This window comes from Aythya fuligula, chromosome 3 (assembly GCF_009819795.1).
Source record: "Aythya fuligula isolate bAytFul2 chromosome 3, bAytFul2.pri, whole genome shotgun sequence".
Taxonomy (NCBI): domain Eukaryota; kingdom Metazoa; phylum Chordata; class Aves; order Anseriformes; family Anatidae; genus Aythya; species Aythya fuligula.
Window position 1 is genome coordinate 27488584 of NC_045561.1, and position 24727 is coordinate 27513310.

A 24727-nucleotide genomic window follows, 5' to 3' on the forward strand; every position below is an offset into this window, starting at 1 on the left:
TATCTTATCTTGCTGCTCTCAGACGCAGAGACCTGCCTCAAATTACATCCTTTTACCTACTCTATCCTACATCTTGAGTAACCCATCTGCTACCCCAGAATTCCTCTCTCCTAAAATATTTTTATGGAAGACAATCATTTTCCTTCTTAGCTTTCACCCTTCACAGCCAAGTGCCCTTAGTTCCTTTTTATTAAATATACTCTTCATTCCTTGAACCTCCTCCTTGTTTTTACTTGCACCTACTCAGCATGAGTTCAATCTTGAACATTCACGGTCAGACTTTTATTTAGCAATCCAGATTAAAATTTACCAATGCCTTTCAAACTGGCGTTACTATTTCATTTGCAATTCTGGGTATACCTTACCTGCAGTATTGCACCTATCCCTAAGCAATTCTCTCTTCTTTTATTGCAGTTTCCCTAAGGAGCTGCTTCCATTAAACAGTGTAACAGGAAGAATCTAGTGAAATTACACTTGGACTATTGCCTAGGAGTGACTAAATCAAACTGTTAACCGAAGTGGTATGTATATCCCAATGAGAAACCAAAAGACATATTTAAGATCCATTAAAATCTCACAAATCTGAAAGACTTTTCCCATTCTCAGTTAGAGAAAAAAAGGTATTTTTGGATCACCTATATTTGTTTTCTACCTCCAGATCACACATCTTCTGGTTTGAAGTTAATTCTAATGATGTCTGCAGGGAAAATGTATCTTTAGGAGGCTCTATAGTCAGCTGGTGTTTAATTCACATACCTAGTCAGAAAGCTGACTAAATCAGACCTCTGCCATTCCCTGCTTCTGTATGACTGCTGTATTACGTGAAGTTCAATGAGTAAAACCAAGTGGAAAGATGCCAAGAATAAACAGACCAATTAAGTACCAGATGAATGTTGAAATGTGTAACAGACTTAAGAAAACCTTTTAACAACTCTTTTTCTGAAACTGTAAACATGTTCCAGCAAAACAGCAGACAGTTAAGATAGCTGTATTTCTCTCAAAGTTGCTTCTGAGGATATTTTGTTGTTATTATTTTCAATTTATCCAAGAAGACAGTAACCACAGAACCTAAGCTGTGATAAGCTCCATGAAAAATGAAACTTAAGAAATGTTGTGAATCAGAGAGGACAAATAGAAGGTGAAAGTACAGGAAAGTCTGGGAAGAGCAATTTTGAAGAGTTAACTCAGTCCCTGATAAGAAATGATATCATGATTGGGATCTGCAGAAAACAAAATTAAAGAAATTCTACTGGAAGACCAAGAATTAACCCTCGGCAAAAATACTAGAATTTGCCAGGAGAGAGAATCACTTATGTTGTATTGAATCCCGTGGAAGGCAGACAGCCCTCTGAGAAGTGAACATAAAGAACTCATATCTCTAAGGGACAACTTGATTGGAATTTTCTCTGTTGCAATTTGTATCCATGGCATCTTGTCCTATTACTGGGCACCCTCAAGAAGAGTCTGGTTCTCTTGTCCTTATAGGCACTCACATAGAAGTTGTAGAAAACACTGAGATCTCTCCTTTCCCTGCTTTTCTCCAGGCGAAACTGTTCTCTCAGCCTCTCCTCATACTAAGCAATCTTCTCTCTTGCCCTGCTGGCTATAATCCTGTTGATAAAGGTCAGTATGAAGTTGCCCTCCTCTGACTCATATTCAGCTTATTGCCTGCCAAGAACCCCCAGATCCTTCTCTACAAAGCTGCCTTCTAGCCAGTTACACAGGCTTATTCCAACCTGGGTGCGGGACATTGCATTTTCCCAGTTCTCTGGCCTGTCAAACTTTCTCAGAGCAGCAAAACAACCTTCTAGCACATCAACCATGATTTCCCCCATCAACTGGCATAGCCTAAAAACTTGCTGAGGCTCAGTCTGTCCTACTGCACAGATCATTAACATCTTACAGTCCTGGCCCAGTGCTGATCCGTGAGGGATGTCACTAGTAACTGGCTGCCTGTTGAATTTGTACAGATGACCACAACTCTCAGATGTACAGATGACCAACAACGTAGCTGATATTCCTCCTCGTTTATGCTCTTCCTTGATGAAATAACGATGCCATTAATCAGACCATCAGCTGAATAAAATGGAAGAAATGAATTCTCCCAAAGTCACAAATACAAAATGTGTCACGTCTGTATAATATGTAAGTGAAACCAAGCACCATCTGATTACTTGAGCATGGTACAATAACTTCTTAAGATTATTTTGACATTTACAGAAGTAGAATTTGCAAACTACAGTCCATGAAAAGATCTGCAGATCTCATCCTATCTCCAAATAGGTAGCATAAGCACAGAGCCATTTTCTTTAATCCCTACCAAACTCTTTAAATGCAAAAAGAAAAATGTTGTCAATGAGAAATGAAATTATTAATTTAGGAAAAAAGATTCTATGATAAGGGCTACTGATATTTCATGCTGCTTTCAAGTAATCAGCAATCTGAGAAAACTAATAAAGTTTTTCATCTAATGCCAGTCAAAGAAAATTAAGCAGCCTGTGCTAATGCTAATGGCAAAATAAAATGCCCTGCCCTATTACAGATGTTCCTCCAGTTCTTCATTTGTAGCAGCCCTTCTTGTTTTTTATCTGCAAATGAATTATTTTGCACTTTGTAATGTTAAGTTTTGTATGTTTTCTAGAACTCCAGACTATAAGGTCACCTCTTTTTCTTTTACAGGCTCAAATGGCTTCGTTTTCTTTTTAGAGGATCTGTTGACCTACAAACACTACAGCAAAGCATAACACTTCAAGTAACCTATCCCAAAGAGACCAGCCTTTCATCACAACAGATAAAAAGAATTTTACTTGACTTAATCATGCATTATAATGACTAAATTAAGAAAATGCAATACAGATGTAATGTGTAAAACTTGCTTGCTACAATGAGATATATGGAAATGATCAATTAAAAATTACAGAGCAAAACTTCTAAGACAAGAAAGGTAGGTGGGTAAAACCAAAAGTAAAGCTTATTTCAAAGAAAATTCAATAGGAACACCAAGTAGTAAATATATTCCCCAATATATCCCAGTTCAGCAGCTGTTCTTATAAAAGGATCGGCCATTTGCAGCTGGAAATCTCTACATAAACACAGGTTCATGCACAGAGAAAAAAAACAAAATAATCTATTATCTAATTTACACAGAGTGATTAGATTATAAAAACATTTTTATATATATTATATATATTCTAGATCCAAAATAGGGGGCTTTATGGGTCCACTCAAGCTATTCCTTTTTCCCTCTGAAAAAACTCCAAGTGATTTCATTTTTCCCACCTCCAGGATTTTTCTGCCCCTGTATTTTTTCAGTTCGCTTAACTACAGGTAGGTTCATCTGGGCTGCCAGCAGCACCACTCAGGCTAAACTACCACTCATTCTTTTCTTATTCTAACAGCTACCATAAGCCATGTGCTATAGCATGTAACAGGAAATAATACAGGCTTACTAACAGAGTAAGAATTAACTGACAGTTCCACATGGCTGAAGTTTTATTTTCCCACTACAAGCCAGAAACATTAGATGAAAACTCAGCAGTACTTTAAGGTAGGAATTGCCTTGCTCCACACCAATCTTCCCAGGATTTCTACTCACTCTAGCATATTTCCTATGATGACTATTTTAGAGATTTACTGAAAGGTTATTAGATCTAAATTTCTTATTAGATCTTTCACCTTACCACCTAGGACTTGCTCAATCTTTCAAACCTCCATCTTCCTGTCTACTATTACAAGAAGATTTCAGATCTTCTCTGTTCCCAGCACCTCAGGGATGAGAAAGAGCAGAGGACTTACTTCTGTGAACCAGTACACTAGTTATAACTGATCATAAATGCTTCAAAGTAAACCAAAAAAACAACGCCCCTCACTCCCCAGCAACAACACTTTCCTGAAAGCAGATTTCCTACACCCTATTTCTCTTTAAAAAACCATGCCACTTGATAGAGATGCTCTCACAGGGCAAAAATCTCCAAGTATCTCTCCATCCCTTGGACCCAGCAGTTGCCAATAAACACCACAACACCACAATTGATCAATGAGCACAGTATCTTCGAAACAGAGCCCCAGTTACTCAGCTCCAAAGACAGAGACAGGGACAAGGTTCCAAAAAAGGTTATTTGAATGGTGATGGGTTTGGGGAAGGAAATAAAATATCAGGTCACCTCTCCTACTTGTCCACTGGCAGGCAAAGACTTCTTGCAAAATTGATGGGGTTCTTCTTGCCCTCTCAGATGCATGCCAATTTTTTATGGAAACTGTGCACTTCCAAGAATCCCCATGAGTCTCTTCCCTAAGAAGGCAGATGGTGGATTGTGGTGAAGTAAAGCAAATTAAATACTAGTCTCCCTAATGTCAGTAATAAAATTCCTTGCTGTTCAGTTGGAACAGAACTCAGCAGAAACTTAATCATTTTAAATAACATCTTAAAAGCCTATACATAAGGGATTCTACAGTAGTTCACTTCTCAAACCCATTAACTGTCTGTTTGATCTCATTAATGCTCAACTTTGGTTAATTCTGGCCCAGCAATTTTTTCTATCTCATGAGTTGATGCCCATAACAAAAAGAATAATTAATCAGTATGTAGATGAATCACAAATGCTTCATCTTGCAAGGCATGAAAATTGCAAGTGAACATTTTAACAGTCCAGCTTAAATGGTTATTGATGATCAAAGTATTGTACAAAAAAGCCATTTAAGGTTGTTTAATAAAGACTGTAAGGGCCTGATCCCACTGGCAGTACCCTTATCAGTGGGCACAGGTGATAATTAAAGCACCTTTTTGAAAGGGCAGATGCAAAGAAAAGCTTACAGACCAGCTCTTTCCATCTACTGCCCACCCCATAAAGGCAAGCAGCAACCTCCTCACCTGGCCACAAAGCCCAGCTCAGAGATGTGAGCACTGCCTGCCTGTGCTCAGGTCCAGCCTGAGCACACGTGAATTAAGAAAAGGAGTGAGTTAACACATGTGAGTTAAGAACAGTTCTCCTGTGCCTGGGGAATTTCATAAAAATATTCCAGTAATTGGTTTTAAAGGATCAAGATCAAGCCTTTGGTAAATAGCGTTTTCCCTGCTCTTCTGAATACGACACAGATGATAAATAAATAATTTACACTGCTCTTTTGACTCCTTTATTAAGCTGTTTTATGACTCAATTCAGTACAATTTTTGTGAATAAAAAATTGTGATCATCACAATTTTGTGATGAATACTTTTCAATACCCTATTTACCTTACAATTAATTTCTAGAAGTCCTCTTTCAAATATGAAGTTAGCCAGATATGAAGTTAGCCTCTGGAAATCTACTTTGGACAAGAAAATGCAGTTCACTTGGATAACAATACAGCCATTAGGGCACACAAAGATAAACACTTTTAAATCATTCTTATTTTTTAACTCTGTATGTTCCTTTCCTACCATCCAACTTCAAATACTAACTGGATGAATAGACTCACCTTTTTATTTGCTGCTAGCTCATATGCAATCAGAAAAATACAATTTTTAAAACAAGTCTGCTTGTAATAGCGAAGGGTTTATACAACACACATACATATGCAATAAAATAAATATTAATACAAATTGCATGACCAGAAAATAATTTGGGAAACTAGTTTGATCCCTGGAAGAACAAACAAAGTCAACATGAAATTCAAAGGGATTCACTGATTACTATGCCTACCCAAGGGCATAAATGAAAAAAAAACACAAATGATGGAATGAAAAATTGTGACAAGGTATCAAAAAGAAGAACAATACAAGAGGGAGAGATCTGAGACAAAAGCAACAAGCACCCAAACAGGCAGAAAGTATGCAAGCAATTCATTAGAGGCCAAAGGTGTCTTGCAAATTGCCACAATATATTCAGGTTTTGAAGTTTAGGACAGACTTTTTAGGTACTGATACCTGGAAATGGATTTGGCTTATTCCTGTTACTCCCTTCTGTGCAGTGTCAATGGAAACAAGCTGAAAGCAGAGAAATACGAGATGCCAACTCAAGATAACAGAACTGTGAACAGCTTGATATAGTGGAGCACATTCTGCCTGAAAACTGCTTTCAAATATAAATAGCATCCTTTCAAGAGCAAATAGACTCCAGAAAAAAAAAAAAAAAAAAAAAAAAAAAAAGCTCTTAAGAGATGGGTGGGAAAGTCAGCTCTTCTAGACTCAACAACTGCCTGGCAATCACAGGACAGGACCGTGAGAGCCTGGCACAGACACTGAGCATCCCTAAATTTGTTGTAATTCTAAATAAGTAAACCCATAACAATATCCCAAAATGAAACAGGACATCTGTGTCGCAGTGAAGAGAGGACTGAAGAGTGTAACTATACTACACAACCTCAGAAGGAACAGTCTGAAAAAGTTCAGAAAGTTTAAAATGAATTTTGCTATGCAATTAATCCATTATTAATGTGCCAATATTAAAAGTAATCACATTTTAGTCTTTGACACAATTAAAATGTGGTGTGCTTGGCAAGATTTTCTATAGGCCTTAAGCATGAGGCTAAATCTGGATTTTATATCATTTAATCAAATGAATTCCAAATACTATTTACAGGTTTGTTTGTTTGTTTGTTCCAAAGTAATGGCACTTAACTTGATCTCCAAGAAGAAATCAAACAACAGTACAGGATTTGTGGCAAATTAAAATGAAATTCAAAATTAAAAACTTTTGGCTTTAGGGAGGTTATTTTTGTTTTTAAATTTTAAAATTTCTCCCCCTTCCTCGCTACATAAAACAGTAGTTTTCAGTATCAACTGCAAGTTCATAATGCTGTTTTACATTTATGCAATCCATGTCTTCTTCTAGGCAGTCCTTATTCTTTATCTTCATTATTGCTGAACCTTTATTCAGTATTTAATAATTGCATTGCAGTTATCATTTTGAGAGCCTTGGTGGAAGAAGTCATGTATTTGTCACTTAAAATAATAACGTATCTTTCAATGCTTACAATTTAGAGATAAGATTAAGTCAAGTTTCCAGTCCTGGTACCTATGAACGTGAATACTAAAATACAGGAGAGTCACTTGTAAATCCATCTACGATAAAACATAAGAAGATGAAGAATATACCCTTTTTATGTTCTGAAATGTTAGCTACTGAAAACAAGAAGCAATAGCCATGTATCTTATAATTATAGAACAGCTATAAAATATATCAGTGAGCCATAACAATATGGTCTCATGAAAAAAATTAGTTCCACTTTAAAGCATATGAAAGCTGAAAAACTGCGCTGCTGTCTTCTCCTCAGCATATAAACAGACTGCCTGATAGTAGTGGGGCCACTGATGAAAATCAAATGCTTTCTATGATTTCAAGCTTCCTATCATAAGTCAAGTAATTAAAGGACAACAAATGTCTGAAATAACAATTAGAACAATAAAGTCACTTGCTGTTAGAAAAATCAAATTAAAAATATTTTTGAAGTCATTATGAAGCTTTGTTGACATAAAAATTTACACTTAATTGCTCTCCATCCCCCTCCAAAACCACATGCTTTGTACAAGTCACAGAATTTGTCGTCCCCCCCCATGTAAACGCTGTAGCTGCTGGGATGTCAAGACTGCATTGAGCTGCACTTGCTTGACTGATTTACTTGGGCATTTCAGTGCCTTCTTTACAACCACTTTTTTTCTTCAAAAACTTTTTTTTTCTTCAAATAAAGAAATTGTTGTGGGTAGAAGACATCAACTATTCCACCAAAAACCATCAAGGGCCCCAAAGTGCAAAGCCACATACACAAAGCACTCTTCCATACAAACTCCAAGAATATAATGAATTATTGACTACTTGATATTTGGGCTTTCCATTGTACTACAAGGAGCAAGAGTAACATGAATGAAGCCACCTCACTAAAGAAAATAAAATTGCTGTATGAATTCAGCAAAATGTTGCTAAGCCTTAACCAAAATGTTTTGCTTTTAGTTAGCAGCCATAAAAAATAAAATAGCATCTGTAATGAAAATCACCTTTTTTTCCAATATTGACTTTAAATTCCTAAAAAGATTTAACTAGTTAAAAATGCTTTCTATTGCTTCAAATTGGTTCTTTTTCACTGGAAATGAGATATGATTTGAAAATCCACAGTGAACAATCACTTGTGCTACTGCTGCTCTACTTCAGAACTGTGCCAAAATACAGACTTCAAATAGTCTATAGTGCATCATAAAAGCTTTGCATACCAAATATATTTTAGATTAAACTAAACAGACATAAATGCTGTTACTAAGAATCTTACTTTCGCTGTCACCATATTACTAAACAAAACAAAACAAACAACTATTTAAAATGAGGTAAGTTTGGGGGGAAAAACAAGTAAATTTAGCATTAAAAATGTAAATCTAACATGTCAGCTCTTCAAAGAAGCTAAGCACTTGGTTATCTATAGGTCTTGCATTAAACTCAAAGTAACTTGTGAGGTAGACAATCTCTAAATGAGAGAGAACAGTCACAAAGGTGACCAAGCAGAAACTTTCTGTCCCAGCCCAGCCTTGTAGCAGTATTTTCAACTTCCAGCTCAGCAGTTACTGCTCTAAATCTAAAGCACAGTAATTCCTGCTTCAGAGAGGTAGCAATAGCCCAACAGAGCAATTTAGAGACAAGAAATAAACACCCAAAGAGTTCAGATGGTGACAGGATGCCCCATCTCTTTGCTGGTCTGAAGAGAGATCACAGCTCACCTCCTGCTAAGGGAGAGCTGCAGAGGGGAGCTCCGAGGAGCACTTCAACAAATTGATGACAACAGTTTTACAAATAAGCCAAATGCTTGACGGTAAAATTAAAGGCACCAAAGGCTGGCAAACAATGATCATTATTTCACTTAGCAACATGACACAGAATTTGCTCACTCCATCCTCTGCCCTTGTGTCTTACTAGCTGTGCCATTTACATCCGATAGCAACATGGGGCCAGCACCACACCAAGCCAGAGTGGGGTGGGCAGTGTCCTGCCTTTAAAGCAGATGCAGCTGCAACTTGCAGCTGCATAAGCAAGAGAAAACAGCCTTCAAGGATTTAAAAAAAATGAAAAAACATGTTCCAGACAAAATAAGTAAAGATCATTTATCTTTTCCTCATTCTGCTGCAGAGATGGGCAATTTTCATTTCTGCTACACCTCATGCAATCAGGCATTCCATGCAAATCTATGCTCACCGCAGTGCGTGTAATGTGACGATCTTCTAGCATGCATTAGCTTTCTAAAACATCGGTAATGAACAATGGGACAACATTTATAACATGCCCTCAATAAGGAAAGATAGTCACAGGAAACGTATCTCAAAATTCTGCGACTGCTTCTGAATTTGAACAAAGATTACAGCACAGAAACATAATATTTCCTGGGGATTAAGAAGCAATAACTAAGGCTCAGTTGTTTTTCACTTTACCTCCAGCTATCTTGCACTCCTAACTTCCTAATGAAGAGAGTCCCATGCTATAGTCTTTATTAATAAAAGGCCAATCAGCATTCTTGCCTCCTGAGATGGTGAGAGGCACAGGGAGTTCATTAAGCTTGAAAATGTCAAACAAATGCCCCTCTTCATTGCCACATAGCAGTTTGAGTTCAATAAATTCTCATTACCTGAAACCTGGAAGAAAAAAAATGTTATATACCATCATCATGATGGATTGCTGGAGCTGAAGGACATAGGGGAGGGAGAGAGAAGATGCAACAAGGAACTGATTATGTAGGCCTTCTCTTGACTTGCAATATGAAATAAGCTAGTTTTAAATAAAAGGCAAGATTTAGAAAATGGGGGGTTACTCTTTGATCTTTGCTACTGATTAAACATCACATCTATGTACCTCCCAAAGAAAATAAAAGCAAACCTTTTATTGTTTGTGGATATGTTTACAGGCTAGATTCAAAGCTTTTGTTATCTTTAGTGGATTTTTCAAATAAATTCACCTTGGTTATAACTAGAAATAACAAACTCAGAATTTATGTGTTAAGATTCTAGACATGACAGCTCCAGTTTATTTCCACATATAATAGAAACAAATAGCACTAGAAAATCTAAGTTTTCAGCAAGGAACATACAAGTAATTCTTTCCAAAAACTTCTACGCATGGTCTAGTTATCTAACGGCATACTAAGTCAACGTAATTAGGGGAAGTGAAAAAACAGAGAACTGTATTTCTGATCATAACACTTAAATATTCCACAAACATATTAGCTCAATATCTAAGATAAAACATACAACATTAACGACATAATATCTCTAGCTAATTTTCAGCCAGATTCTGCTGATAACCACTTTATCTTGAAGTATGATTTGTCAGATACAGGTTGAGGATCAATGAGTTTGGTATAGTGAGAAGTTATCCAGCTGATAGCCCATTGATTACTACCACAGGATTACAAGAAAGCAGTCTGTGATTGCTGAGATCTCAAGATGAAAACCTACTCTTTCATAATTTGTGCATACTTCCTCAGTACATTTGTGCCAGTACTGCTGAGCCTCTGAAGCTGCGTTAAATGTCCTTCCAGAATTTCTGAATGAATGAGTCCACAATTGCCTTAAAGGAGGCTATAGAGAGATGGAGATCAGTCTCTGATAAAGTGATAGGATGAGGGAAATGGCCATGAGGTTGCACAGGGGACATTTAGATTGGATAATGGGAAAAATTTCTTCAATTAAACAGTTGTGCATCATTGGAACAGGCTGCCCAGGGAAGTAGTTGAGTCACCATCCCTGGAGGTCTTCAAAAAAATGTGTAGATGTAGAGCTCAGTGGCATGGTTTCATGGTGGACTTGGCAGCGCTAGGTTAAAGGTTGGACTAGATGATCTTAGAGGTCTTTTCCTACCTGAATTATTCTATGACTCTATTCTCTGGTGGGAAGGTACAATTACTGCTACCTTCTTTAGATTTTGCTCCTATTAATGGGGCTTTCATATATTGCATTGAACACTAGAGTGTGACCCAGATTTTTCTCAGAATATGCTCTAAGAATCTTCAAATACGTTTGCTTGCCTCTTTCCTGGTTGCTCAGACTAAAATTAGACAAGATTGAAGTATATGTATCGATTGCACATTTACAAACTACACCGCTGAGATCACCGTGGAAACTTTACTAGGAAGAGCTACTGTTTGTTTCTTGATATTGCTGAATCAAGCAATGCTCATGAAACACTTTCTATGCACTTCATTAATGTCATGAAAAAGTATCTAAGGAAGACATTATTTTGGCTCGGTGTTTATACCTGTGTAAAACATTCCAAAGATGGCAGTAACAATCCTCAGACACATTAAAACATTCAACTGCAGAGGGCTAATCCTACCTGCTTTCCTCGTGTGTCATCTAATACAAACTTGAAAGAGAAGTTGAAATACAACAAAAGAAATTGAGTAATTTAATATGGGTGAGCATACTTCAGAGAATGTATCATGCACATTCCACCTGAACAGCCCATATGGGGCAAAGGAGGTCTCAGAGGATGAAATTATTGCATTGTTGTTATAGGAGATGCACTATTACAGTTAAAAAAGGTAGAACAGTAATTCAATCAACTGCCCCCCTTGTTTCAGCCCCTGATTAAGGGAAGAAAATTGCATCCTCGGAAAGAGTCTTGAAAATATAATACATGCATAACAGTTGATGATTTCATCTGAGAGATAAAAGGAAAATGATTTTTAAAATTTCAGATCAAAGGTCAAAGCCTTTTTCAAAATCTGGATAACGCATTCACCATTCTTTTGCACCAAAACTATTGTTACTTTCATTAAATCTTCTTGCTTTTGAAGAAAAGACAAAATGATCTCTCCAGCTCAACACTTCACTGACAGTCAAGGGCACAACCCTGTGAATTTCACTTGGTCACTACTCTACAGTATCATCAGTGCACATGCAGTTAAAATATCTGCAGAATTAAAGCTGACCTTCCTACAGTGCTTTTCTACAGAGCTTCTAAGTATAGTGTTTAGTCAGGAGAAGATAGTGCCATTTTGGGGACTACAAAGCAGTCCTTCCTTTGTGCACTAAGAGAGCAGAAGACCACCCCTTAGCTCATTATTTTCTGGAGGAAAAAAAAAAAAAAAAAAAAAGAAAAAGACAGGAAGCACTCTATGCCAAAGTCCTGAAGTGACTAAACAGCCAAAATGTTAGTGATCTTACTGATGGCATAAGCTTTGCTCTCCCATTGCTTAAAACTCCACATTCCAGTTGTATCAAAACTCCCCTAAACGCTTACTCAGCAGTGAAATGTTTTAAAAAGCATTCCTTGGCATCTTGCCCTTCAGCAGAAGAAAATTTGCATTTTTACAGCATTTCAGCCTGTCAGCACTAAAACATTTTAATGGATTTTGCAGCTGTGCAGGGAGAATTGCGAGATGGTCAGCGGATTCTTACGGCAGGCTGCTGGGAGACAAGTGCCTACGAGTGCTGAGGCAGAAGAAGCCAGCTGACCTAACCAGACTTTACACTCCACAGAAAATTCAAACAGCAGCTTTCACCCACAATGAGCATGCCAGAAGAAGGGCTCTATGGGCTCTTTGTAGCAAGGACCATTAAAATCCTTGGTTTTCACTTGATCTGAACAAAAGCAGCAGCTTTCTGAAAGAACTCATGAATGAGCAAAAGCATAGCCAATTGCAACTTCAATCCCCATAAACTGCACGTAGTATATAGGCTTCAAGATCTTTATTGTCTAACTACCGTGTAGATTTGAGAAAGCAGGCATAAGCAAAATCAGAGAAATGTGGCATCCCAGGGTTCCACTCAGAGCCAGGGGCAGCAGCAGGTCTGACTTCAAGGTGCTTCTTCAAAGGATGTTACTAAAAGTACAAGCAAGGTGGGTGAGCCTGCCAGGGCAGGGAGACAGCAGTAATGCCAGCAGCTTGGCAGCACATGCAGCTTCTCTGAGTGCTTCAGGCTGGCAGAGCAGGGTTGCAGTATCACCAGCTGCCCTTCCTTAGGGTGCCTGGACACTCAGTGTCAGTGGGTGAACAAAGTTAGGAGTCCAATAATAGGGGTACATGCACAATCCCCTCTGCTAATTCTCCAAACCTCCTCCTCTTGGTTTAACACTTGCCCTACATACTTCCCCCCAAAAGACATCCCCTGGGCATCCCAAGCAGAGCTGGCTGTGTTGTTTCAGTACACTTTAATAAAGTCTAATTGCAGTCAGAAAAAAAAAAAAAAAACCTGCATAGAACAGCTTAAGTATTTTGATTCAAATTGAATAAAAGTAATAAAATTGAGATCATATAACTATATTCACTGGGTTAGCTATCTCATGACACAGTCTTTAATAATTGCACCAAAACATTTCTGAACTAATTAGCCAAATTCTTCTCTTAGTTATACTAACACATAACACTGTGGATTTGTTTGGTATTTGCAGCACTGTGGCCAACACAGATTTATCCTGGAGACACACTGTCTCTGAATATAGACTCAAGATAATTCATCAAAGCAGGGAATATGCATGTGTGTAGGAGGGAGCCTGAAAAAGTTCCAAGGAATGGAGCTTCTGCCACTTGTTAAGCCACTGGGGGATGAGAGAAGACCACAAAAAGGCCTGGATGGAAAAGCCGAGTGGAAATGCAAGAACACAGTCCAAAACTCACAAAGCCAATCCTAAATGACAAGGAAAGGAAAGAGAAGGAAAACAAGGTTACAGAAGTCTGTTAAGGGATGGAAAGGGAAATAAAGCTGTAAAAGAAAGCAATGATAAGGCATTTTTACTGCAATGCAAAATCTTATTAGAATGTAAGCCAGCAGAAAACTAAGCCACAGGGCAGTAACACCTTAATATACACCCAAGGACTCAAAAACATATGAGAACTGTAGATCAAGTATTAACAATTTAACACACCATCATTTATTATACACACTGTTGACAGCCAAACTTCTTGAAACGTGTCTAACTACACTGATCTGGAGTTAATGAAAGGAAAGGTGCTCTCCCCTCAGTGCCTGCCAGCGTCCTGCCCATGCGGCACAGAGCCACCGTGCCTCTGTCCTTGTCCTGCCACCAAAGTGTTACAGCAGTCAGCACCTTAAAAAAGTAAATCCTTGCCCCTGTAAAGGGCAGAGCTGTAGCTCATGTTATCGTGTTATTGACAGCTAGATGTTATGCTGAAGGGTAAAGCACAAAAACACGAGGATCCTGAGGATCTTCTGAAGAGAACTGAAGTAAAATGAGGTACAGATTGATAAAGCTCCCACTGAAAAATGAAACAGAGCGACTGATTCCATTGAGTTCTGTGTAAGAAATGTATCTGCCATTGCTGTATTAACTAGGATGCCATATATACTATTATCCAACAGACCCCACATCATTTTGTTTTCTCTTGTTCACTACCACACTGTAATTGAAGATCTACGGAATTTGGTTCTTTAAAAACTCTCACAATTGTCTTGTCTACATCGATGCTTAATCTATAGACATGAAAGGACAAGGGCTCCATCAAAAGAGAAACATTTTTAAGCTCTGATTTTACTTACTAAAAATGTTATCCCCCTCCACACACACACTTCGCTTTCTACCTAGTTTTGAGGAAAGACCAGCCAATTTCATCTCGTTTAATCACTTTAACATTGGCCTTGTTTTTATTTCTGTTCTAAATACCTCTATATCAGCTTAATGCCACAGTATTACTTTAACCACAATTTATACAAAAATAATTCCTGCTGAGCTTATTTTCTTAACAGCTTCTTTATACAACCTTAATCGTTAGCTAATGTTCACTATCTATGAATTATTTAATATGTAAGTTATATAAGTTATTAGAAAGCTATTAGATTTTGTATAATAAAAATCTCCCAAATACAGCGATACACAACCATTTCCCTGGCACCAAGTGAGTGTGTCCTGGCAGTCGGTGCCGGCAACCCGCCCAGCTGCTGCCTGGAGCAGCTCTGCCCACGGCAAGGCGGTTGTCTCCTTCCTTGCAGAGATGAGGACTGTGAGGGGCACACAACTCACACCATGCTGACTGTCATAAGAGTAGCTATTCTTGCCCATCATGAATAAGGAAATCCAGCTTCTGTCCTTGGTGTTAACATCTTTTTTTTTTTTCCCCCCTCTTTTGGTATGTGTACTGCAGGGAATACCCTGAATATCCATCAGCCAGGAAACAGAGGCTTGTATTTCCCAAAACCACCTATTAGGCACTGACTCGGTGCTGTTTAGCCACTGGAAAAAATCTGTCTCTTTCCCTTGTTTGTGCTTTATTTTAGCCCTGGGTAAATACCATTACCTTTATTTTAAAATTCTCTAAAATTTAACAGCTAAGTGTCAGAGACCTGTATGGATGCCCTGCATCTCTATACAAGCCCTTCATCAGCTGGGTTATGCCTATTCAGCTTCTTTGAGCAGATACCCATTCACTGTGCACCCATCTGTAAAACTGCACAACGCCTTCCAGCATATCACCTTTATTGAGATTCTTAAAAGGTCAACATATATAATGTAAATAGCCACTATCATATATATGAATTACTTGGTGAGATATTTTCATTTTACTTCAGCTTGTGACCATGTAGGATATAAAACCCCTTTTTGAGGCCTAAATATTGCAAGTAAATATTATAGGGATATCTAATTTTTTTCTTTAATGACAAAACGTTGTCTTTTTACTTCCTTCCACAGAACCCTGATATTCTTCTATGAATGCTTTGTAACTGTAAATAGCAACATTAATTTGGTCTGAATAATCATAAATCATTAAGCGTGAATATGACTGCTGCCTTCATTTCTCCCAGCCTGTGTTTCTTCCAAGAAGATAACACTTGATTATCTTGGTACAACTTGGAATGGATAGATGTGTTAGCTCTCAGCTGCAGAAACCAGTCAAGAATAAAGATGTTATTTTTCTGATAAATGAATGTGGTTTTATGATGTTAATGGTAATTTAAAGAGAACCTTCTGAGTAAGAACTCTCTTCCCAGAAGAGGAGCAAAAGGATATTATATGATGTTGATATTTCCAGAATCCAACAATCCTTTAAGTTTAATTAATGCCCTTCTTGCCCAACAAGAACAAATAAAACTACTCTGCAAAACAATGAAGGAAAATTCAAGGTAAAATCTTTAGTCAGCAACTATTTGAAATCAGCACTGCAAATTCAGCAGATATCCTCTAGGTAGGAATGGTAATAAAAATCCACAGATGAAAAGAATAAAGTACTCAAAGTATCCATTCCCAAAGGGCATTACCAGCACTCAAATTACAAAGGCAAGATTCTATAGAAATTTCCAGGACACCTTGGGAGCATGAAGATTGACTACTGTCTGTTGCTACTTGTATTTGTATTTACGCTTTACACACACACACACAAAACCAAAAAAAAGATAAGTTCAGTCCATATAGATTTGCATATGATGAAAATTGCATCAACTATAGCTTTGCATGACCAAGAAATACTGTACTTTCATTTATCCATTTTCCTACTGCAATACTTCAAGGTTTTATGAACTTACATATATTCACATTTGTAAAACTACATTTTTCTTCAGTACAAAGCCAGTAGAAGTTGAGCTCTAAAACGTATTATTTTAGAGACTGATTCAAGTCCAGCTGGCTTGAGGAGGTATTTCACCGATAACAACAAAGAATACTTTCACAGATAACAACAAAGAATACTAAAACCTCCTTTTATTTTCCCAATCTTTTTAAAATAAATGTGTTGCAAGATCAATGAAGATCGATTAGCTATATGCCTGCCAAGTTAACAAAAGATACCAGAATATCATCTGTGCTCAGATATCAATATATTCTCAGAGTCCCAAGCAGATCTAGGAGAAAAACAGTAAAAAGTCAAAGCTAAAACATCTAATGTGTCATTAAATGCTCATCAGAAATTTAGTCTCAGAGGCATGATGAATCTTCCCCCTCATATCAGAAGGCACGCAAATCACTGATGGCTCTTAGAAGAACCATTTCAATGCACAGAATGTGAAGAAAACAGATTTAAAATTAACAGATTATTATGTTCTCAGTCATGAAAACCCACTTTGAGCTGTACAATCATTTTCAAATAGTCTTTTTTTTGAAAGGCAGGCCATTAAATACAGAGTAAATGACATATGGGAAATTGCATCCTGTAGAAATGAAGGCTGGTATTTGTGCTTTATTTTTCTGTTTTCCGCTCAGGTTGACAGGAAGTAAATACATGAAGGAAAAAAAAATCTAAAATATAACATGAAAAGATAGTACTGGCAATAAGATGGATCAAGATCTCCAGTACATTTTTTCATCTTGATCAGGAGGGTTGGATGTGAGAAAGCTGAATAAAGGAACAAAACTCTTACTTGTTTGTTTAACAGAATACAAACAGGTTCAGCTGCCCAGCAAGCAAGAGTACTTTGTATCTGAGGCATTAAGCACAGACACTGCTGCTGTGGACTACCAAAGAGACATGGACATACAGAGACCAGTGCCTCTGGACCGGTATCAGAATATATTGCCATGTATTAACATGAGGAAAAACAAAATCAAGAAGGAAATCCTGAAAGTTTCAGTCTAGATCTAAGGCAGCACCAGCCCTGGCTGAGCACACAAGTCTCCCTGCAATAGAGCATCAATTCAGACAGATCCTACTGGGAATTTTAGCCACTTTTAATGCCTTTTTCCACAGAGGAAAGGAAGAAAGATTTACCGGGGAGCTTTATTAAGTTGGATAGCTATTCTCAACAGGGAGAATAAAAGCCTCTGATATGTGGCAAATCAGTCTTCAAGATCAGAAGAATGACCAATAATTTTAGATTTAATAACTCTTCTTAGAACAGGCTTAAAATCCGGTAAAGAAAATAACCATGGAAATTTTATGAGTCCTGTTGGGAAGAAATAATTTGAGTTTTCTGCACATATTAAGTTAAGAAGGAAAAAAAAAAATGTAAAACAAAGGAAAAAAAAAAAAAGCAGCTTTGATAATAGAGAATTGCCAGCAGACTAAAAAGAAGAAAAGGCCACTCTGGTATGCAGAATTGTCCCTTTATCCCATCCACAATACTAAGGATCCATGAAATAACGTGATTTCTGCTATGGGTGGAACATTTTCTCTGAGGCAAGTTCACAAATCTTGAGTCATGAACCAAGAAACATATACTTAAATGTATAAATCACAAGAATACGAAAAGACATCAATTTCTGTATTACACCCTAAACAACGCTTAGCATAACAGAAAAAGCTGCCTTAAGGAGCCTCTAACACAATCTATCAAACTCCAAAGGACACTGTTGGATTTAATTGAACAAAGAGTGGGTGAAAAATAATGGCTTGTGAATTTGGACAAAATGCGTTGAAACCCAAACCCATCCATACAACATAATTAATGGTGAACTACCTTCTGTCAGTACTGTAGTAGAATAATATCTACACAGAACATACTGATGAGTTTTGGCACTTTTTTTTTTTTTTTTAATTTGTGAAAGCATTCTTTATAGCTGAAAGTAAATGCAAAACAAAATCAACCCTTTTTAGGTATTAGGGCAGGAACAGACGAAAGAGAATCTTATTCACTGACACTGAAGAATCATTAACAGAGCATCTTTTCCATTGGAATACGTTTTTAAAAAATGAAAAAAAAAAAAAAAAAAAAAAAAAAGGTAGGAAAGGTAGAGCTTCCACAGGTGCAAATCTTTTGAATTACTGACTTCCCTCCCTGGCCCAATGAGTTGAATGTCCTTGCAAGTGGTAGGTGGTCCACCAGCTCTTTGCAGCATCCAGACATAGAAACTTCAACAGTAAGGGTGTTCCTTATTCTGATGCAAAAATAAAAATGACTGAAAATATGGAACATTTAAAAAATTAAGTAGTTTTATAGCTCACTCTCTCTATCACCCCCAAAACAGGAGGACAACAGTCATCATGTTGACAGAAGGCAGTTTTATGCCAAGTGCCTAAGTGTTTTGTAAATAGAAATCTTCAGTTGCTCTTTAACAGGCTTATTTTCAAAATCTGAGCATCTTGTTCTGTTTAGACATTTAATTATTATGCCTGTCATAGTTTGTTTATTAAATAGAAATCAGTCAATATAAACCTTGCTATGTTCAGAACCCACGCAGCGCAGGAAAAATCTCCCCCACAATCAGCCAGGGGCAAAGCAGTTCCAAGGTAAAACAACGTAAGTTTGTGCTGCAGTATGCTCACTTAATAGTCCTGCAAAACTCTACTGAGAGAAATACCAGAGATTTTTTTTTTTAATTTTTGTGGTTTATTGCTTTACAAAACCGTGGGCCCTCTCTCACAACCTGAGAATAAAGGAATATCTAACAAAGCTCAAAGCAACACATGGTAACTGTCCAACTGTAACTGCAAGCCAGAGGGAAGATCTACTAGGAGCTACCTGCTATCTCTGCTTCAGTGGGCATCGGACAGGCCAGACAAGGAGAGCTAAGGGTGTATGCCAGCTCTGTAGGACCTCTAGCATCACTATCAGCAGGAACAGGCAGAAAAGGAGGCTTATTGAACAGCTGAAGTTACCAGTAATAGATCAAAAAGACCTTAGTTCAAACACTTCAGATAACAGAGACCCTCTCTTATCATCTGTAATTTCTTCTGTTTCCCAGATTGTCATTTTTAAAGTTCACCAGCAATTTTTAACACAGCCACGTAAGTTTCAGCTAACGTTGTTATGCCAGAGGCCAGCCAAGATTTATTTAAAAGAGATCAGCCATTAAAAAGTACTATTTTCAAATTACGATAATCTAATTTTTGAGCTGCACTGTCTAATGGACACAGGGCAAGACAGGCAAAGGTCCTGGACTGCTAAGCATATGCTCTTAACCAGCCTCATCCATCAGGGCTGCCTAACAACATTATTATGGATGTCTCGGGAGAACTATTTGTATCCCATACCAAGCGCAAACTGTAAAAATTCCACTTTTCACAGTCATTACTAATTCTTTTAAATCCCTAAGTGTCAATCAGTTGGCATTCCTTTTAATAGAAAGGGTCAAAGCCATTTGTACTTTTGTTAAGTCCAGCATTCTAAAATCAAATTATGTGGAAACAAGCCAAGAGTGTACTGCATTCTCTGAAGCAAAAAGATGCCTCTTAACAGACCTGGTCCAACTGAAAAAAAATAAAAATAAATTAAAAAATATACTACTACTTACAGTAAGCCAGTTTCTCCATAAGTAACTCAAGGTATGAAATTTATATGGGAGACTGTAAACGAGTATACAGAGCATTATTTCATCTAAACCAATACAATTTTCCAGTCAGCAGAACTCAGATCCTAATTTTCAATTCTGAAGCCAGAATTTGTCTGCCAGACCAATTTTACAGACCTTTCCCCACCTCCACCCAGATCTTTTTCTGAATGGCGCCATGTGTTTCAGTAGGAGACAGTAATTTTTAGAATGGTTCTTGGTGATTATTCTGATGAGTACATGTATTTGCCCTCAATTACTAGGAGAGAGTTGTAATTTCTTTTAAATTATAAATTTGTACTTTTTGGATTATATCATCATAAGCAAGATTTTTAAAAATAATCAAAATAATTCTGTATTTACACATGAAATGAACAACAAGAGTTTCAGTCATTTCTTAGTTAAATACTGAATCTACTCAATATTACCGAATATTGAATTTGTCTGCCCATGTAACAAACAAAATGCAAAATGGTTTTGTAGCTTCCAGCAATCTGACTTCACATTGTGACAGTCAAAAATAGTCTGTAAGGTAAAATGTTTTTTAGTTCTCAATCACAGGCTGAGATTTTCAGCAAAAGCTCAAAGATTACAAATTATAATTAATAGTTCTGGTTTCAAACTTAGTTTCATTTCTTCAAATTGCTATTTCCTTTGTGTCCCTTTAGATGGGCAGTAACAATCCTTTCAGCGATGGCGAAGACATGCAAAAAAGCCTGCTCCTCCACTTCCCTGAGAAGTTTTTGTTATAAAATTCCCAAGAAAAATAAGTACATCAGTAAAGGGGAAGGTCTTTTTGACAACATATCTTCTAAGTATTCCTAATGTAGTCCAAGTTTAAGGATTAATAAAAAAGGAGTCTCATGTTGAATTACAGCAAGCCAATCCGGAAGGTTGTATTTGTATTTCTGAACAATGCAATCACAACAACATAAAGAAGATGTAGAGGCTTTATGTGAAAATACTGCTTACAGCATAATTCACTGATTTCTCTCTCAGGCTAGAAAAAGATCTGGACTTCTAAAAATGTCTTCCTTTTACTCCCCCCCCCTCCCCCCAGTTCTCAATTCTCACTTTTTTTTTTGGCAAAAGCTCCAAAAATTTCTAGCTGAAGAACTATTCTAGACCACAGTTCTATTTTAGCTATATTTTCCTTTAGAATCAAAACACAGAAATGAAGTTGATTTTCAGAAGATGAAAGCCTTTAACAAACCATCATACAAATTCTTGTCAAATCAATAGCATTCTTTCCCATCAAGCTTCTTCACAAAAAAAAAAAAAAGGATCATATACATAAACTTGTACTTGATAATAATTTCATCTGAAAAAATGACATTCTATCGCCATCCTTTCTCAGCACATCCTGCAAATGTAAGCACCTGTTCCTGAATTTCAGTGAAAGTACTCACACAGCAGAAATGTAAGAATTCAATAATTCTTGTCTTACTTATTAAAAGTGCTTACCCCGAGTACTAAATATATGCCACACAGCAATTGATCTTACAGCACTTCAGTTAAGTCTGCAATATATTTAACACGAAAAGGAGCCCATTTTCATCACGTAAAGAAGGATTCAATGTTAGTAGGTAGCAGCTGCCAGCACTTGGATACTGCAATAGCTGTTATTAGAAATGGTTTAGGCAGTTTATAGACACAGCATTGATGTGCCTTCTGGTTCAAGTATTAGTAGCTAGATCACGCACTTGAATCACTCTGTGAAAGGCATCTTAAAATAGAGCTGGGTTCTGAGATCACTTTTATCACTGTAAATGCAGAACAGTTTCATCGACTCTAATGGTTAACAACAGCGTGCCGGATTTACGCCCAGGCTCCTCTTACGCAGTCCAAGAGAAACAAGAATGACACACGCCAACCAACAAAGAACTGAGCAGAGATGAGTGTTCTTTGGAAAGACAGACTGGTGTATTGCAAACCAAGAGACAAAAGCAGTCAACCTCTTAGACATGGAAACAATCATATGCCAGTTCACAATAGCACTGAACGTCACTCCCACTCTTGATTTATTTTTTTTTCATTTGAAAAATACAAAGTGAAGAATAAATTCTTCCTTGGCTAGGCCTAGGGACAAAACGTGGAACCTTTAGTTTAAAAAACTAAGAAGCAAGCACAGTCCACAACTAAAGTCATGTGCAAATTGAAGCAAATGAGCAGAAAGACTTTCTCCTCATCTGACCTAGTTCTGTCAAAGATTCACACATAGAGAAGTGGGTGTAGAGGTGACACATACAGTATCTTTAAAAATTTTGGAAGGCAACAACTCACAGTAAAGAGTACCTAAGACCCTGATGGGGAAATGAAAGCTAACTGAACTCTAGAAAATTCAGACAAGATCTTAGAAGGCTGTCCAGAACCATGGGCATACCTGAAAATGAACAGATTCGGGCCAAGTAATTTTACAAAAAAAAAAAAAAAAAAATGCTGGAAAAATGAAGTCCTGGAAGCATGGTGTCAACAGAATGGGTTTCAGGACACAGCTGCCTGCAGGATACAGGTATGTAATATTTGAAAGAATATTCAGGAAAGCAAATTTGAAGAAACTTTCTTTGCTTTGTTACTGGACTGTGAAGTGCTACTGACTGTGCAGTAACAGTTGCACCATAGAAAGATATTAAGATACTGTCCCCAAAGAGGCTGCACACAAAATGAACAACTTGCAGAAACAAGAAGAGAAGGCTCTAAAAGACATTAACATTTCATTAGCTTATACTAAAAAACAAATATCAATTTCTCCAACTCACCATAGGCCACTGGTAGCTGGGTAGATTCTGAACGCATCCTGTGGAGCGGTCAGCCACAGCCATTGGACCAGGTTGCCCAGGGTGGCCGCAGAGCCCACCCTTGGAGCTACACTAAGCCCAGCTGGGCACAACCCTGAACAGCCATCTATAGCCGAGCCTGCCATCAGCTGGGGCGGACTGGGAGAGCCCCAGAGACCCCTCCCCACCCAGGCAGTTCTGTGACCCCATGAGAATGGAGAAATTACTTAAGGGTAACTGTTCTCCCACAAACTGAATCACTGAGGGTGCTCTACATGCAAGTTAAATCCTCGAAGAAAAGCAGAATACAACTGTAAACAAAGTCCACAAATATTTGTTGTTGTTTTTGTTGTCTTTTTCTTTAAACCAGCCTTGCCAGAGAACAGAACAGGGCCTTGGACAATACGATGTAGAAAAAGCACTGGACATCACTGACAAACAGATTTGTGGAGGAGCCTGCCAGTGAGGAGAGGTAGAATGAAATTCACAGGCTGGAAATGAAAAGCCTGAAAAAAATAATCACCTACTTCAATTTAAGGTTGAAAGAGATGCAAAACCATGGCAGGTGTCTGAGGCAAACCTTAATCTAATACAATCAATACTCCATTCTTTCTGTCTGTATCACTAATTCCTCACAGCTCCCAGCCAAGACACTGTGCATGTAAAGGGAGTGCAACGAGCAGGAATAGGCTATACAAAAGGGGCAGCCTTAGGTCGAAGGTGATCAGTGACCTTCCCTGTGAAAGAAAGATATGGTGGAACTGGGAGCAGCATGAGCCACTTCAGTCCTCGTTTACTGAAACGTAATGGACTTCGACCCATGCTTACAAAAAATTGAACTAGCACAAGGGCCTTGCTCAAAACACAGCACCAAAAACAATTTCAAAAGGTGTGTGCTTTATTTTGTCAAATAAACCTCCAAAACAAGAAACCATCTTTTCCTGTTTCCTACTCTTACCAATTACACCACAGGATTATGGTAGTTATTATGCATCATTGTATAGCACATATATATTCTTATCCACCCCAAAAGAGAAGTTTTGTTTGTTACCTCTTACCGACAGTTATTTTGACAGTTCTTTTCTGAGAGTCCATCCTCATCTTCTCCCATAATATCCACTGCCGAAAATATCAGTGCAACCAGAATTGCAAAGCAGCATACCAGTGCAAAGATCACAATGCATCTTTGCTGGGACTGAAAGAGATTAAGATTAAAAAAGTTTTAATGGGGTGAGCACATTCCAGTCAATGACCTGAGACTCTACAAATTTTAAATAAGATCTAAACTTCTTTGAAGATCTTACTGCCATAGCTGTCAACATGAAACACACCTCGAGATGAAAACAGCCTCAAAACCTTCCTCAACATATCACCTTGATGTATTTTATATTTCTCAGACACTGCTAAATAATTCATGTCATAAATAATATTCATAATTTAAACTGTCTTCTGTTTGTACCACAACGAAAGCAGTATACATTAAAATAATGTTTCTCACATTAACTGCATATTTTCTGATTGAACATCACAGATACAATACACACTTCAGCATTGCAATCAAAAGCCTTGAGAGTTTTGTTGCGTTTGGCTGGAATAAAACACGTAATTGCAAGAAGACTGAAGGACAAAGTCCTTTTTATTGCTACACAAAGTAACTGGCATTGTTATAATCCTCACAGCAATTGAGACACTGGCCAGTCCTTGCCCCACAGCACTTATAATAGAAGGAAAACAAATTCACAGATGTTAGATGGGATTCAAGGAAACAGTGGGAGACCGCTGGTCAATACAACAGGCAATGCTCTCGGCGTTTGAGAGGAAATTAAACACAGCATAGCATGTCCT

The 24727-nt window shown here is 37.6% G+C and overlaps 1 protein-coding gene across 7 annotated transcripts in view; it reads right to left on the bottom strand.

The window, feature by feature from the left end:
- PLD5 (phospholipase D family member 5) overlaps positions 1-24727 on the bottom strand; it is a 207920-nt gene that overhangs the window by 82789 nt on the left and 100404 nt on the right. For 3 of the 7 annotated variants that reach the window (XM_032184710.1, XM_032184709.1, XM_032184711.1), the window contains exon 2: positions 23941-24077. In XM_032184710.1, the coding sequence (XP_032040601.1) occupies positions 23941-24077 (137 nt within the window). Of the gene's footprint in view, positions 1-23933; positions 24078-24727 lie in introns of those variants that run through there. The other 4 variants (XM_032184712.1, XM_032184714.1, XM_032184713.1 and 1 more) reach the window with 4 other exon arrangements.